Raw genomic sequence first — 12,505 nt, forward strand, 5'->3', positions numbered from 1 at the left:
GACATTATACCAGAACATATAAGATTTTTAGAAATTTCATGTAACGTCTGAAACATTTATATTAACATATTTCCATACCAATAACCCAAAGAAAGTTTAGTGTTATTTGGGTTTTTTGTTTGTTTGTTTTTACTGCAGGTTCTTATTAGTCATCAGTTTTATACACATCAGCGTATACATGTCAATCCCAATCTCCCAATTCAGCACACCACCATCCCCACCCCACCATGGTTTTCCCCCCTTGGTGTCCATACAATTGTTCTCTACATCTGTGTCTCAACTTCTGCCCTGCAAACTGGTTCATCTGTACCATTTTTCTAGATTCCACATATATGCGTTAATATACGATATTTGTTTTTCTCTTTCTGACTTACTTCACTCTGTATGACAGTCTCTAGATCCATCCACGTCTCAATAAATGACTCAATTTCGTTCCTTTTTATGGCTGAGTAATATTCCATTGTATATATGTACCACAACTTCCTTATCCATTTGTCTGTCGATGGGCATTTAGGTTGCTTCCATGACCTGGCTATTGTAGATAGTCCTACAATGAACATTGGGGTGCATGTGTCTTTTTGAATTATGGTTTTCTCTGGGTATATGCCCAGTAGTGGGATTGCTGGATCATATGGTAATTCTATTTTTAGTTTTTTAAGGAACCTCCATACTGTTTCCATAGAGGCTGTATCAATTTACATTCCCACCAACAGTGCAAGAGGGTTCCCTTTTCTCCACACCCTCTCCAGCATTTGTTGTTTGTAGATTTTCTCATGATGCCCATTCTAACTGGTATGAGGTGATACCTCTTGTAGTTTTGATTTGCATTTCTCTAAAATAATTAGTGATGTTGAGCAGCCTTTCATGTGCTTCTTGGCCATCTGTATGTCTTCTCCAGAGAAATGTCTATTTCGGTCTTCTGCCCATTTTTGGATTGGGTTGTTTGTTTCTTTAATATTGAGCTGCATGAGCTGTTTATATATTTTTCCTTTGTCCTTTGTCCGTTGATTCATTTGCGAATATTTTCTCCCATTCTGAGGGTTGTCTTTTGGTCTTGTTTATGGTTTCCTTTGCTGTGCAAAAGCTTTGAAGTTTCATTAGGTCCCATTTGTTTATTTTTGTTTTTATTTCCATTACTCTAGGAGGTGGATCAAAAAAGATCTTGCTGTGATTTATGTCAAAGAGTGTTCTTCCTATGTTTTCCTCTGAGAGTTTTATAGTGTCTGGTCTTATATTTAGGTCTCGAATCCATTTTGAGTTTATTTTTGTGTATGGTGTTAGGGAGTGTTCTAATTTCATTCTTTTACATGTAGCTGTCCAGTTTTCCCAGCACCACTTATTGAAGAGACTGTCTTTTCTCCATTGTATATCTTTGCCTCCTTTGTCATAGATTAATTGACCATAGGTGTGTGGGTTTATCTCTGGGCTTTCTATCTTGTTTCATTGATCTGTGTTCTGTTTTTGTGCCAGTACCATATTGCCTTCATTACTGTAGGTTTGTAGTATAGTCTGAAGTCAGGGACTCTGATTCCTCCAGCTCCGTCTTTTTCCCTCAAGACTACTTTGGCTATCCGGGATCTTTTGTGTCTCCATACAAATTTTGAGATGATTTGTTCTAGTTCTGTAAAACATGCCATTGGTAATTTGATAGGGATTGCATTGAATATGTAGATTGCTTGGGGTAGTATAGTCATTTTCACAATATTGATTCTTCCAATCCAAGAACATGGTATATCTCTCCATCTGTCGGTATCATCTTTAATTTCTTTCATCAGTGTCTTATAGTTTTCTTTATACAGGTCTTTTGTTTTCCTAGATAGGTTTATTCCTAGGTATTTTATTCTTTTTGTTGCAATGGTAAATGGGAGTGTTTCCTTAATTTTTCTTTCATATTTTTCATCATTAGTGTATAGGAATGCAAGAGATTTCTGTGCATTAATTTTGTATCCTACAACTTTACCAAATTCATTGATTAGCTCTAGTAGTTTTCTGGTGGCATTTTTAGGATTCTCTATGTATAGTATCATGTCATCTGCAAACAGTGACAGTTTTACTTCTTCTTTTCCATTTTGTATTCTTTTTATTTCTTTTTTCTTCTCTGATTGCCATAGCTAGGACGTCCAAAACTATGTTGAATAATAGTGGTGAGAGTGGACATCCTTGTCTCATTCCTGATCTTAGTTGAAATGCTTTCAGTTTTTCACCATTGAGAATGATGTTTGCTGTGGGTTTGTCATATATGGCCTTTATTATGTTGAGGTAGGTTCCCTCTATGCCCACTTTCTGGAGAGTTTTTATCATAAATGGGTGTTGAATTTTGTCAGAAGCTATTTCTGCATCTATTGAGATGATCATATGGTTTTTATTCTTCAACTTGTTAATATGGTGTATCACATTGATTGATTTGCATATATTGAGGAATCCTTGCATCCCTGGGATAAATCTGACTTGATCATGGTATATGACCCTTTTAATATGTTGTTGGATTCTGTTTGCTAGTATTTTGTTGAGGATTTTTGTATCTATATTCATAAGTGATAATGGTCTGTAATTTTCCTTTTTTGTAGTATTTTTGTCTGGTTTTCATATCAGGGTGATGGTGGCCTCATAGAATGAGTTTGGGAGTGTTCCTTCCTCTGCAATTTTTTGGAAGAGTTTGAGAAGGATGAGTGTTAGCTCTTCTCTAAATGTTTGATAGAATTCACCTGTGAAGCCATCTGGTCCTGGACTTTTCTTTGTTGGAAGATTTTTAATCATAGTTTCAATTTCATTACTCGTGATTGGTCTGTTGATATTTTCTGTTTCTTCCTGGTTCAGTCTTGGAAGGTTATACCTTTCTAAGAATTTGTCCATTTCTTCCAGGTTGTCCATTTTTTTGGCATAGAGTTGCTTGTAGTAGTCTCTTAGGATGCTTTGTATTTCTGCGGTGTCTGTTGTAACTTCTCTTTTTTCATTTCTAATTTTATTGATTTGAGTCCTCTCCCTCTTTTTCTTGATGAGTCTGGCTAATGGTTTATCAACTTTATCTTCTCAAAGAACCATCTTTTAGTTTTATTGATCTTTGCTATTGTTTTCTTTGTTTCTATTTCATTTATTTCTGCTCTGATCTTTATGATTTCTTTCCTTCTGCTACCTTTGGATTTTGTTTGCTCTTCTATCTCTAGTTCCTTCAGGTGTAAGGTTAGATTGTTTACTTGCGATTTTTCTTGTTTCTTGAGGTAGGCTTGTATACCTATAAACTTCCCTCTTAGAACTGCTTTTGCTGCATCCCATAGGTTTTGGCTCATCGTGTTTTCATTGTCATTTGTCTCTAGGTATTTTTTGATTTCCTCTTTGATTTCTTCAGTGATGTCTTGGTCATTTAGTAACGTATTGTTTAGCCTCCATGTGTTTGTGTTTTTTATGTTTTTTTCCCTGTAATTCATTTCTAATCTCATAGCGTTGTGGTCAGAAAAGATGCTTGATATGATTTCAATTTTCTTAAATTTACTGAGGCTTGATTTGTGACCCACGATGTGATCTGTCCTGGAGAATGTGCTGTGCACACTTGAGAAGAAAGTGTAATCTGCTGTTTGGGGATGGAATGTCCTATAAATATCAATTAAATCTATCTGGTCTGTTGTGTCATTTAAAGCTTCTGTTTCCTTATTTATTTTCATTTTGGATGATCTGTCCATTGGTGTAAGTGAGGTGTTAAAGTCCCCCACTATTATTGTGTTACTGTTGATTTCCTCTTTTACAGCTGTTAGCAGTTGCCTTATGTAATGAGGTTCTCCTATGTTGGGTGCATATGTATTTATAATCGTTATATCTTCTTCTTGGATTGATCCCTTGATCATTATATAGTGTCCTTCCTTGTCTTTTGTAACATTCTTTATTTTAACGTCTATTTTATCTGGTATGAGTATAGCTACTCTAGGTTTCTTTTGATTTCTATTTGCATGGAATATCTTTCTCCATCCCCTCACTTTCAGTCTGTATGTGTCCCTAGGTCTGAAGGGGGTCTCTTGAAGACAGCATTATGTATGGATCTTGTTTTTGTATCCATTCAGCAAGCCTGTGTCTTTTGGTTGGAGCATTTAATCCATTCACATTTAAGGTAATTATCGATATGTATGTTCCTATGACCATTTTCTTAATTGTTTTGGGTTTGCTTTTGTAGATCCTTTTCTTCTCTTGTGCTTCCCACTTAGAGAAGTTCATTTAGTATTTGTTGTAGAGCTGGTTTGGTGGTGCTGAATTCTCTTAGCCTTTGCTTGTCTGTAAAGATTTCGATTTCTCCATCAAATCTGAATGAGATCCTTGCCGGGTAGAGTAATCTTGGTTGTAGGTTCTTCCCTTTCATCACGTTAAGTATATCATGCCACTCCCTTCTGGCTTGTAGAGTTTCTGCTGAGAAATCAGTGTTAACCTTATGGGGGTTCCCTTGTATGTTATGTGTCGTTTTTCTCTTGCTGCTTTCAATAATTTTTCTTTGTCTTTAATTTTTGCCAATTTGATTGCTATGTGTCTCGACCTGTTTCTCCTTGGGTTTATCCTGTATGGGACTCGCTGCACTTCCTGGACTTGGGTGGCTATTTCCTTTCCCATGTTAGGGAAGTTTTCAACTATAATCTCTTCAAATATTTTCTCTGGTCCTTTCTCTCTCTCTTCTCCTTCTGGGACCCCTATAATGTGAATGTTGTTGCGTTTAATGTTGTCCCAGAGGTCTCTTAGGCTGTCTTCCTTTCTTTTCATTCTTTTTTCTTTATTCTTTTCCATAGCAGTGAATTCCACCATTCTGTCTTCCTGGTCACTTATCAGTTCTTCTGCCTCAGATATTCTGCTATTGATTCCTTCTAGTGTAGTTTTCATTTCAGTTATTGTATTGTTCATCTCTATTTGTTCTTTAATTCTTCGAGGTCTTTGTTAAACATTTCTTTATCTTTTCGATCTTTGCCTCCATTGTTTTTCCAAGGTCCTGGATCATCTTCAGTATCGTTATTCTGAATTCTTTTTCTGGAAGGTTGCCTATCTCCACTTCATTTAGTTGTTTTTCTCGGGTTTCATCTTGTTCCTTTATCTGGTACATAGCCCTCTGCCTTTTCATCTTGTCTATCTTTCTGTGAATGTGGTTTTTCTTCCACAGGCTGCAGGATTGTTGTTCTTCTTGCTTCTGGTCTCTGCCCTCTGGTGGATGAGTCTATCTAAGAGGCTTGATGGAAGGGACTGGTGGTGGGTAGAGCTGACTGTTGCTCAAAGAGCTCAGTCACTTGACTGTTGATGGGTGGGGCTGGGTTCCCTCCCTGTTGGTTGTTTGGCCTGAGGCAACCCAACACGAGCCTACCTTGGCTCTTTGGTGGGGCTAATGACAGACTCTGGGAGGGCTCACGCCAAGGACTACTTCCCCGAACTTCTGCTCCAGTGTCCTTCTCCCCACGGTGAGCCACAGTCCCCCTGCCCCTGCCTCTGCAGGACACCCTCCAACACTAATAGGTAGGTCAGGTTCAGTCTCCCCTGGGGTCACTGCTTCTTCCCCTGGGTCCCGATGTGCACACTGCTTTGTGTGTGCCCTCCAAGAGTGGAGTCTCTGTTTCCCCCAGTCCTGTCGAAGTCCTGCAGTCAATTCCCACTAGGCTTCAAAGTCTGATTCTCTAGGAATTCGTCTTCCTGTTTCTGGACTCCCAGGTTGGGAAGCCTGACGTGGGGCTCAGAACCTTCACTCCAGTGGGTGGACTTCTGTGGTATAAATGTTCTCCAGTCTGTGAGTCACCCACCCAGCAGTTATGGGATTTGATTTTACTGTGATTGGGCCCCTCCTACCATCTCATTGTGGCTTCTCCTTTGTCTTTGGATGTGGGGTATCTTTTTTGGTGAGTTCCAGTGTCTTCCTGTCAATGATTGTCCAGCAACTAGTTGTGATTCTGGTGTTCTCGCAAGAGGGAGTGAGACGGTAGTATTCTTTTTATGACTAATATTCCACTGTATATATACCCACCACGTCTACTTAATCCATTCATCTGTTGATGGGTACATGGGTTGCTTCTGTGTCTTGGCTATTGTAAATCGTGCTGCTATGAATATTGGGGCACATGTATCTTTTCCAATTAGTGTTTTTACTTTTTTCGGAATATATACCCAGAAGAGGAATTGCTGGATCATAGGGTAGTTCCATTTTCAGTTTTTTTCCGGAACCTCCATACTGTTTTCCATAGTGGCTGCACCAATTTACATTCCCACCAACAGTGTACAATGGTTCCTTTTTCTCCACATCCTTGCCAACATTTGTTATTTGTAGACTTTTTTGATGATAGCCATTCTGACAGGTGTGAGGTAATTTGTGTTTTTGATTTGCATTTCTCTAATAATTAGTGAGGCTGAGCATCTTTTCATGGCTTTGTGTGGACATTTTCACAATATTAATTCTTCCAATTCAAGAACGCAGGATATCTTTCCATTTATTTGTGTCTTCTTTAATTCTTTTCCTCATTGTCTTATAATTTTCAAGGTAAAGTGTTTTTGCTTAAATTTATTCGTAAGTATTTTTTTCATGCTGTTGTAAAATGGATTTTTTTTCTTATTTTCTCTTTCAGATGTTTCACTGTTAGTATATAGAAATTCAACTGATTTCTGTATGTTGATTTTGTATCCTGCAACTCTATTGAATTCATTTGTTAGTTCTAACTTTTTTTGTGGAGTCTTTTGGATTTTCTATATATAAAATCATGTCATCTGAAAACAACTACATTTTACTTCTTCCTTTCTGATGTGAATGTGTTTTATTTCTATTTTTTCTCTAACTGCTATGGCTAGAACTTCCAGTACTATTTTGAGTAGAAATGGTGAGAGTTGGCATCCTTGTCTTGTTCCTGATGTTGGATGAAAAAGGTTTTAACTTATCACCATTGAGTATGTTAGCTGTGAACTTGTCATATATGGCCTTTGTTAGGTATATTCCTTCTATACCTAACTTGTTGAAACCTCTTATCATGAATGGGTGTTGAAACTTGTTAAATTTTTTCTTCATCTATTGAATTCATTATACTATTTTTATCCTTAATTTTGTTAATGGGGCATATCACATTTATTGATTTGCTATATTGAATCATCCTTGCATCCCAGGGATGAATCCCACTTGATTGTGGCTTATGATCCTTTAAGTGTTCTCTTGAATTCTATTTGCTAGTATTTTGTTAAGAATTTTTGCATGTATGGTCATCAGGGATTGGCCTATAATTTTCTTTTCTTATAGTGTTCTTGTCTGGCGCTAGAGTCTGAGGTGTGGGCATGTGCACATCTCCTGTGGAATCTAGGTCTAGGTCTCTGCAGTTTGCTGCAGTGACTTGGGGAGAGAGGGGGACTCAGCTACAGCATGGGCCCTGGGATGACAGGGTGCAGTAGTGACTTGGGCCCAGGGAGCAGGGTGCAGTAGCAGCATGGCATGGGGATGGTGTGTCAAAGCCCCAACTCTGGCCCAGGGAGGCAGTCATAGAGCAGCAGCAGTGCATCCAGCTGATAACCCATTAAAGCCAGGTGGGTCCAGATAATGGCTACAGAGTGTGGAGTACAGAGCAGCAGCAGCTTGGCCTGGCAATGGTGAGTCAAAGCCACAATCTAGGACCTGGGGTGAGGCTCAGAGCAGTGGCAGCTCATTTGGTTCCATAGGCAGTAAGGCGCTATGGCTTCCCAATCTCAGAGAAAGGGGCACAGCAGCAACTGGGTCCTGGTGACAGGTCTTACTACCATGACAGCTCTAACCCTGGGGAGTAATGGGGGAGGGGTGTGGTAGCGGGGGAACTCCAGGCAGCTCCATCAGCTTGGGATTAGCACTGGTGCATATGTGGGAGTTCCCCATGGCAGTGAGGCTTGCTGGGGTTCTCCTCCCCTTTTCCTCATGGGGTGAAATTCCTCTGAGGGGATCCCTCCTAACTGGCCTGGGCTAGAAGATGAGGTGACTCAGGTAAAATGCTTCCTGCATTTTTTATGCAGCCATCCTTGATTTTGAGCTCCTCCTGATTTCTGCTGCTTTTTCTTTGTGGTACAGAGCTCTCCTAGAGCTATTTTCATTGGTTTGCAGTTGTTCGTTTATTATTTTGCTTGTTTGTGAAGGAGACAAGCATTGGGACCTCCTAGCCCTCTATCTTGCTGACATCACCTCTATCATTATTTATTCAAAGAAATTATCCATCTTTTTTGTTCCTTTACTTTTTAAAGCATAATAATATATCTTGAAAATATTTCCACATCAGCATATCCAAATCAACCAAATTCTTTTTAAGTCCTTTATATCTGAGCATACCACAAGTATGTTATTATTGGCAATAAAAGTATATTACTTAACTAGGCCTCTGTTAAATGGGCACTTTGGTTGTTTCCAGTTTTCTTTCTATAACAATGTTGCAACATACATCATTGAGGTCAGTAGATAGTTTATAATCCAATCTTGATGCCATCAGTTCAGAGATATGAGTCTTCCACCTAAAAGGAATTGCCACTGTTTCTTCCCTGAAACTGATTTCTTTTGATTCCTTTCTTTTGCAGCTCAGAAATTGACTTATTTGAAACTGACTGATTTTTTGAAAAGCATAGATATATTAAGCATATACATTTTATGTATTCCAAAAAGCAGTATTCTAGTGAACTTGAACTTTTTGAAGTCCTCTATCAATGCTTCTCAAAGTGTGGTCCCTGGACTGGCAGCCTGGGCATTAACTAGGAACTTACTAGAAATACAAATTCTTGGACCCCACCCCAGACCTGCTGAAATAGAAGCTGTGGGGTTCAAGGCCACTAATTTGTTTAACAGGTTCTCTGGGTATTCTGATGCAGGCTAAAATTGGAGAAACATTTCTATAGAAACATAGGTAGTTAGATTTATGTACTCTTTTCCATTTCCATTGTTAATATTTGTATATAATATTCTGTTTTTCATGCTGTCACATATAATAAAAATTATATCAACTATAATTAAATTTAATAGAACTATTTTTTTAATCACACAATAATTTTCCTTTAAAGTGCCATATACTGCTACCCGAAAATCTCTACCCCACCCATACTTTTGAGAATAAATTAATGCTGGGCAAAATAAATAACATGAGCAAATTCGTCAAGACAGCAATGAAATTGCAAGAGTGGAAATAACACTGCCTTGAGTAGACGCTGCTTATTGAACAATAATGAGAAAGATCCTCAATAAACAGGGTAGACCCAGATCATGGACGGTGAGTTTGAATGGCTTTTTCTTTTTCCTAAGTTTGAAAAAGTTACAGTTGTCTTTTATTGAATAAATTACAACTGATAAAAATATTCACCTGATTCAAAATAGCAATGTTTAAACACTGCACAACCAATTTCAAAAAGGAAAGGAAATAAACATAAATGTCACATGACAATAACCTAATTGATATGTGTTGGAGCATATTCTGTGGAATTTGTAATGAGACAAAATACAAGTGATAAGAATTTTAAAGACGTGAATCTTGCCAACCAATGTTAATAATATTGTTAACAATCTTATTATTATAATAATGTATAATGTATACATATGTTTATTATGTATAATATTGTACACATATATGTAACAGTCAGTGTTATTAGCAATTTTAATAATAGTTAAGATATTATTTTTAACCACATTTTTACTGTGCCCTGGGAAGCATAAATATTATTGGATGAAACTGTCTATAATCCAGTCTGGATTATTACTGACATAGGTATTTAAACTTATAGAAAATCCTTTTGTACCTTGAATGTTACTATATTTTGTCAGCAAGAATTAGAGCAGTTAGTAATAATATTAACCTAAGTATTTTGGAGTTATCTTTTGTATCAATATAAGGAAATTTGGATTTCTACAGAAACAATATAGAGTGGAATAAAGTTGATGAAATAGTGGCTATCCTCTATAATCTCCCATTATAAAATATTATTTATATTTTATACAGTAGTAAAAACAAAGTACAACTTACATGGCAAGAAGAAATCATCAATTGAGTGAGCATAAAGTATCAGTCAAGAGAAAATAAATGGAGGAATTCTTCACTAATTACTGATTTTCTGAAACTGTGAAAGGTCCCAGAGGTAATATAAAAATAATGTGTATTAATAACTTTTGTGAGGGTTTTAGAGAGAATATATGCAGAAATGAATAGGAGAATTGTTGCAAGTTGCCAGTAATTGGATTGTGAGCAATGCAAATTTTATACTTCTCTCTAGAATTATTTTTCCAACGTAAATTCAGCATGGCAGTCTGATCCTATGAATGGTGATTGCTGGACCCAATCCAACTTCTCAGTTTGCTTCTGTGGACTATCTAGATAACAGTGAATATAATTTATACATTAATTATGTGATCATTTGATTAAATGAGCTAATATATGTGCTAAATCAGTGCTTTTCAAGCCTATCTACAAAATAGGATTCACCTGGGGTGCTTTAAAAGCTACCAGTTCTCTGCCCCAGCCCCAGACCAATTAAACCAGATTCTCCTTAGGTGATTAAACCGTGCAGCCAGAGTTGAGCACCATGATGCTTATTATTTGATGATATAAGGGAAATCAACTGATACCTCAGCCCATATACAAATGGTTGTGGCTGATTTTTTTTTTAATCCAGGTCTTGTAACTACTGGCCTAGTGGGGCCCAATAAATAAATTCAGTCTATATTGGGTTCACTTAAATGTTTCTTCTCCCAGACCACCTCGTTCATGGCAATTATGACTTCCTCTCCAAGCACTCTCCAACAGAATTTCCTGTGGTAATGGAAATGTTCTATATCTCTGCCCTCCAATATGGGAGCTATGAGCCATATGCAGCTATTGAGCTCTTAAAATGTGGTTAGTATATTTTAATTAGTTTAAATCTAAATAGCAATATATGGTTTGTGGCTCCTATACTGGACAGCACAACTCAAGAATTATCAGTGATCCAGCAACCAGTCAGGACCTGGGAAGGCAGTGAGCTATCCAGAAGGACATATAGGAAACCTTTTTACTGATTAATGACCAGTACAACTAAATATATCTCCCAGGAGAAGTAGGAGCAGGAGTAGTATTTCAGCAGAGCTGTTGGATAAGATGTAATGCTTCTTAGGATAGCAGGATGGCCCTTAATATTGAGCAGACGATGTCAGTTTCAACCACGGACTCTGAATAGCTCAAATTCAGCCAGGATTAGTGGGCAAAAGTGAGTAGGCTACAGCCTTTGGAAGGCTTTGGTTGCCTTCAAAGATAAGGCAAGTCTCATCCATTCTTGAGGAAGTCAGATAATTAGTAGTCAGGGCACAGTTATAAGAATGAATATCTAATGATCACTAGAAATTCAATAATTCCTTTGGTTTTATTGTGATTCACTCAAAACCTAAAAACTTTTAGAGATCATATTAATGCTTTAAGTAAACTGAAAATGGCACAGTATTTCTCTAGACTTCTGAGTACATTTTTTACTATGGTTGTTCTAAAAATGGTACTGCTAAAGAGAGATCTGGACTACCTAATCCAAAGTTTAATGTGAGGTCTGCTTTGTTATGTAAATTAGAATATCATCTTTATAAACAAGCTCTGTCCAGAAGGTAGTAGAATAATTTTTTGTTCATAAAAATTATGTGGGGGCTTCCCTGGTGGCGCGGTGGTTGGGAGTCCGCCTGCCGATGCGGGGGACGCGTGTTCGTGCCCCGGTCCGGGAGGGTCCCACGTGCCGCAGAGCGGCTGGGCCCGTGAGCCGCGGCTGCTGGGCCTGCACGTCCGGAGCCTGTGCTCCGCGGCGGGAGAGGCCACAACAGTGGGAGGCCCGCGTATCGCAAGAAAAAAAAAAAATTATGTGATCATTCATGCTGTTGAGGCTTATTCAGTTGGCGAGAGTACCTCTAGCATTCTGTTTTCTACTTGTCACAATCCTTAATTGAAATCATATATTGGTATCTTAAACATTCAGTTCCAAAATGTCTCATAGAGCTGGTCCAGGAGATTAGAGAGCAACAGGAGCAGATGGTAATCTAAATGTAACCACTTGATATTTTAGTATTTGATGAGAGGTAAAAATCCTTATTTTTCTTTTCAAGAACGTGAGATTACTTGGGGGGAGGGGCGTGGTTCAAGGAACATATTTTCCCCCTCTGTATATTGGTGGCTAACTTCTTGCACAGGGCCATGATTTCAGGTGCGGAGAGAGAGTAGAGTTTCCTAGATACCAGATTACACAGTTAGGTTCCTGAGGCAGGGGCATCATGCAATTGTTTTCTGATTTAGAAAACAATTCTCAGTTTGTTATGCTCCTCTCTAGGTCAGTGAGCACTGCAGTGGCAACTAAAATGGAATTTTTAAACAAGGTGTAGGCAGTAACTGTAACTTATAGGATATGAATTTTCAACAGAAATGGCTGAATCACTGGGCCAGGGAATAGGGGTATTGGTCACTAGAATCCAGGGTATTGATAGCTTCTCATTGAATGAAATCCTGGTCCGTGCAGCTGCTTGACATTTTGAAGTCTATCATTGCTTTAATCGAATGGCAGGAACCCACAATTC

General features: G+C 38.1%; 1 protein-coding gene across 1 annotated transcript in view; it reads left to right on the top strand.

The window, feature by feature from the left end:
* CCDC7 (coiled-coil domain containing 7) overlaps nucleotides 1-12,505 on the top strand; it is a 326,255-nt gene that overhangs the window by 270,470 nt on the left and 43,280 nt on the right. Inside the window, exons 40-41 of the mRNA XM_089906460.1 lie at nucleotides 8,998-9,203; nucleotides 9,927-10,062. Coding sequence (XP_089762586.1) covers nucleotides 8,998-9,044 — 47 coding nt within the window. The 3' untranslated portion in view covers nucleotides 9,045-9,203; nucleotides 9,927-10,062. The remainder of the gene's footprint in view (nucleotides 1-8,997; nucleotides 9,204-9,926; nucleotides 10,063-12,505) is intronic.

The sequence above is a fragment of the Delphinapterus leucas genome, chromosome 2 (assembly GCF_059928025.1).
Source record: "Delphinapterus leucas isolate spDelLeu-1000000601 "Yukka" chromosome 2, BTC_Dleu_Yukka2, whole genome shotgun sequence".
In the NCBI taxonomy this organism is placed as follows: domain Eukaryota; kingdom Metazoa; phylum Chordata; class Mammalia; order Artiodactyla; family Monodontidae; genus Delphinapterus; species Delphinapterus leucas.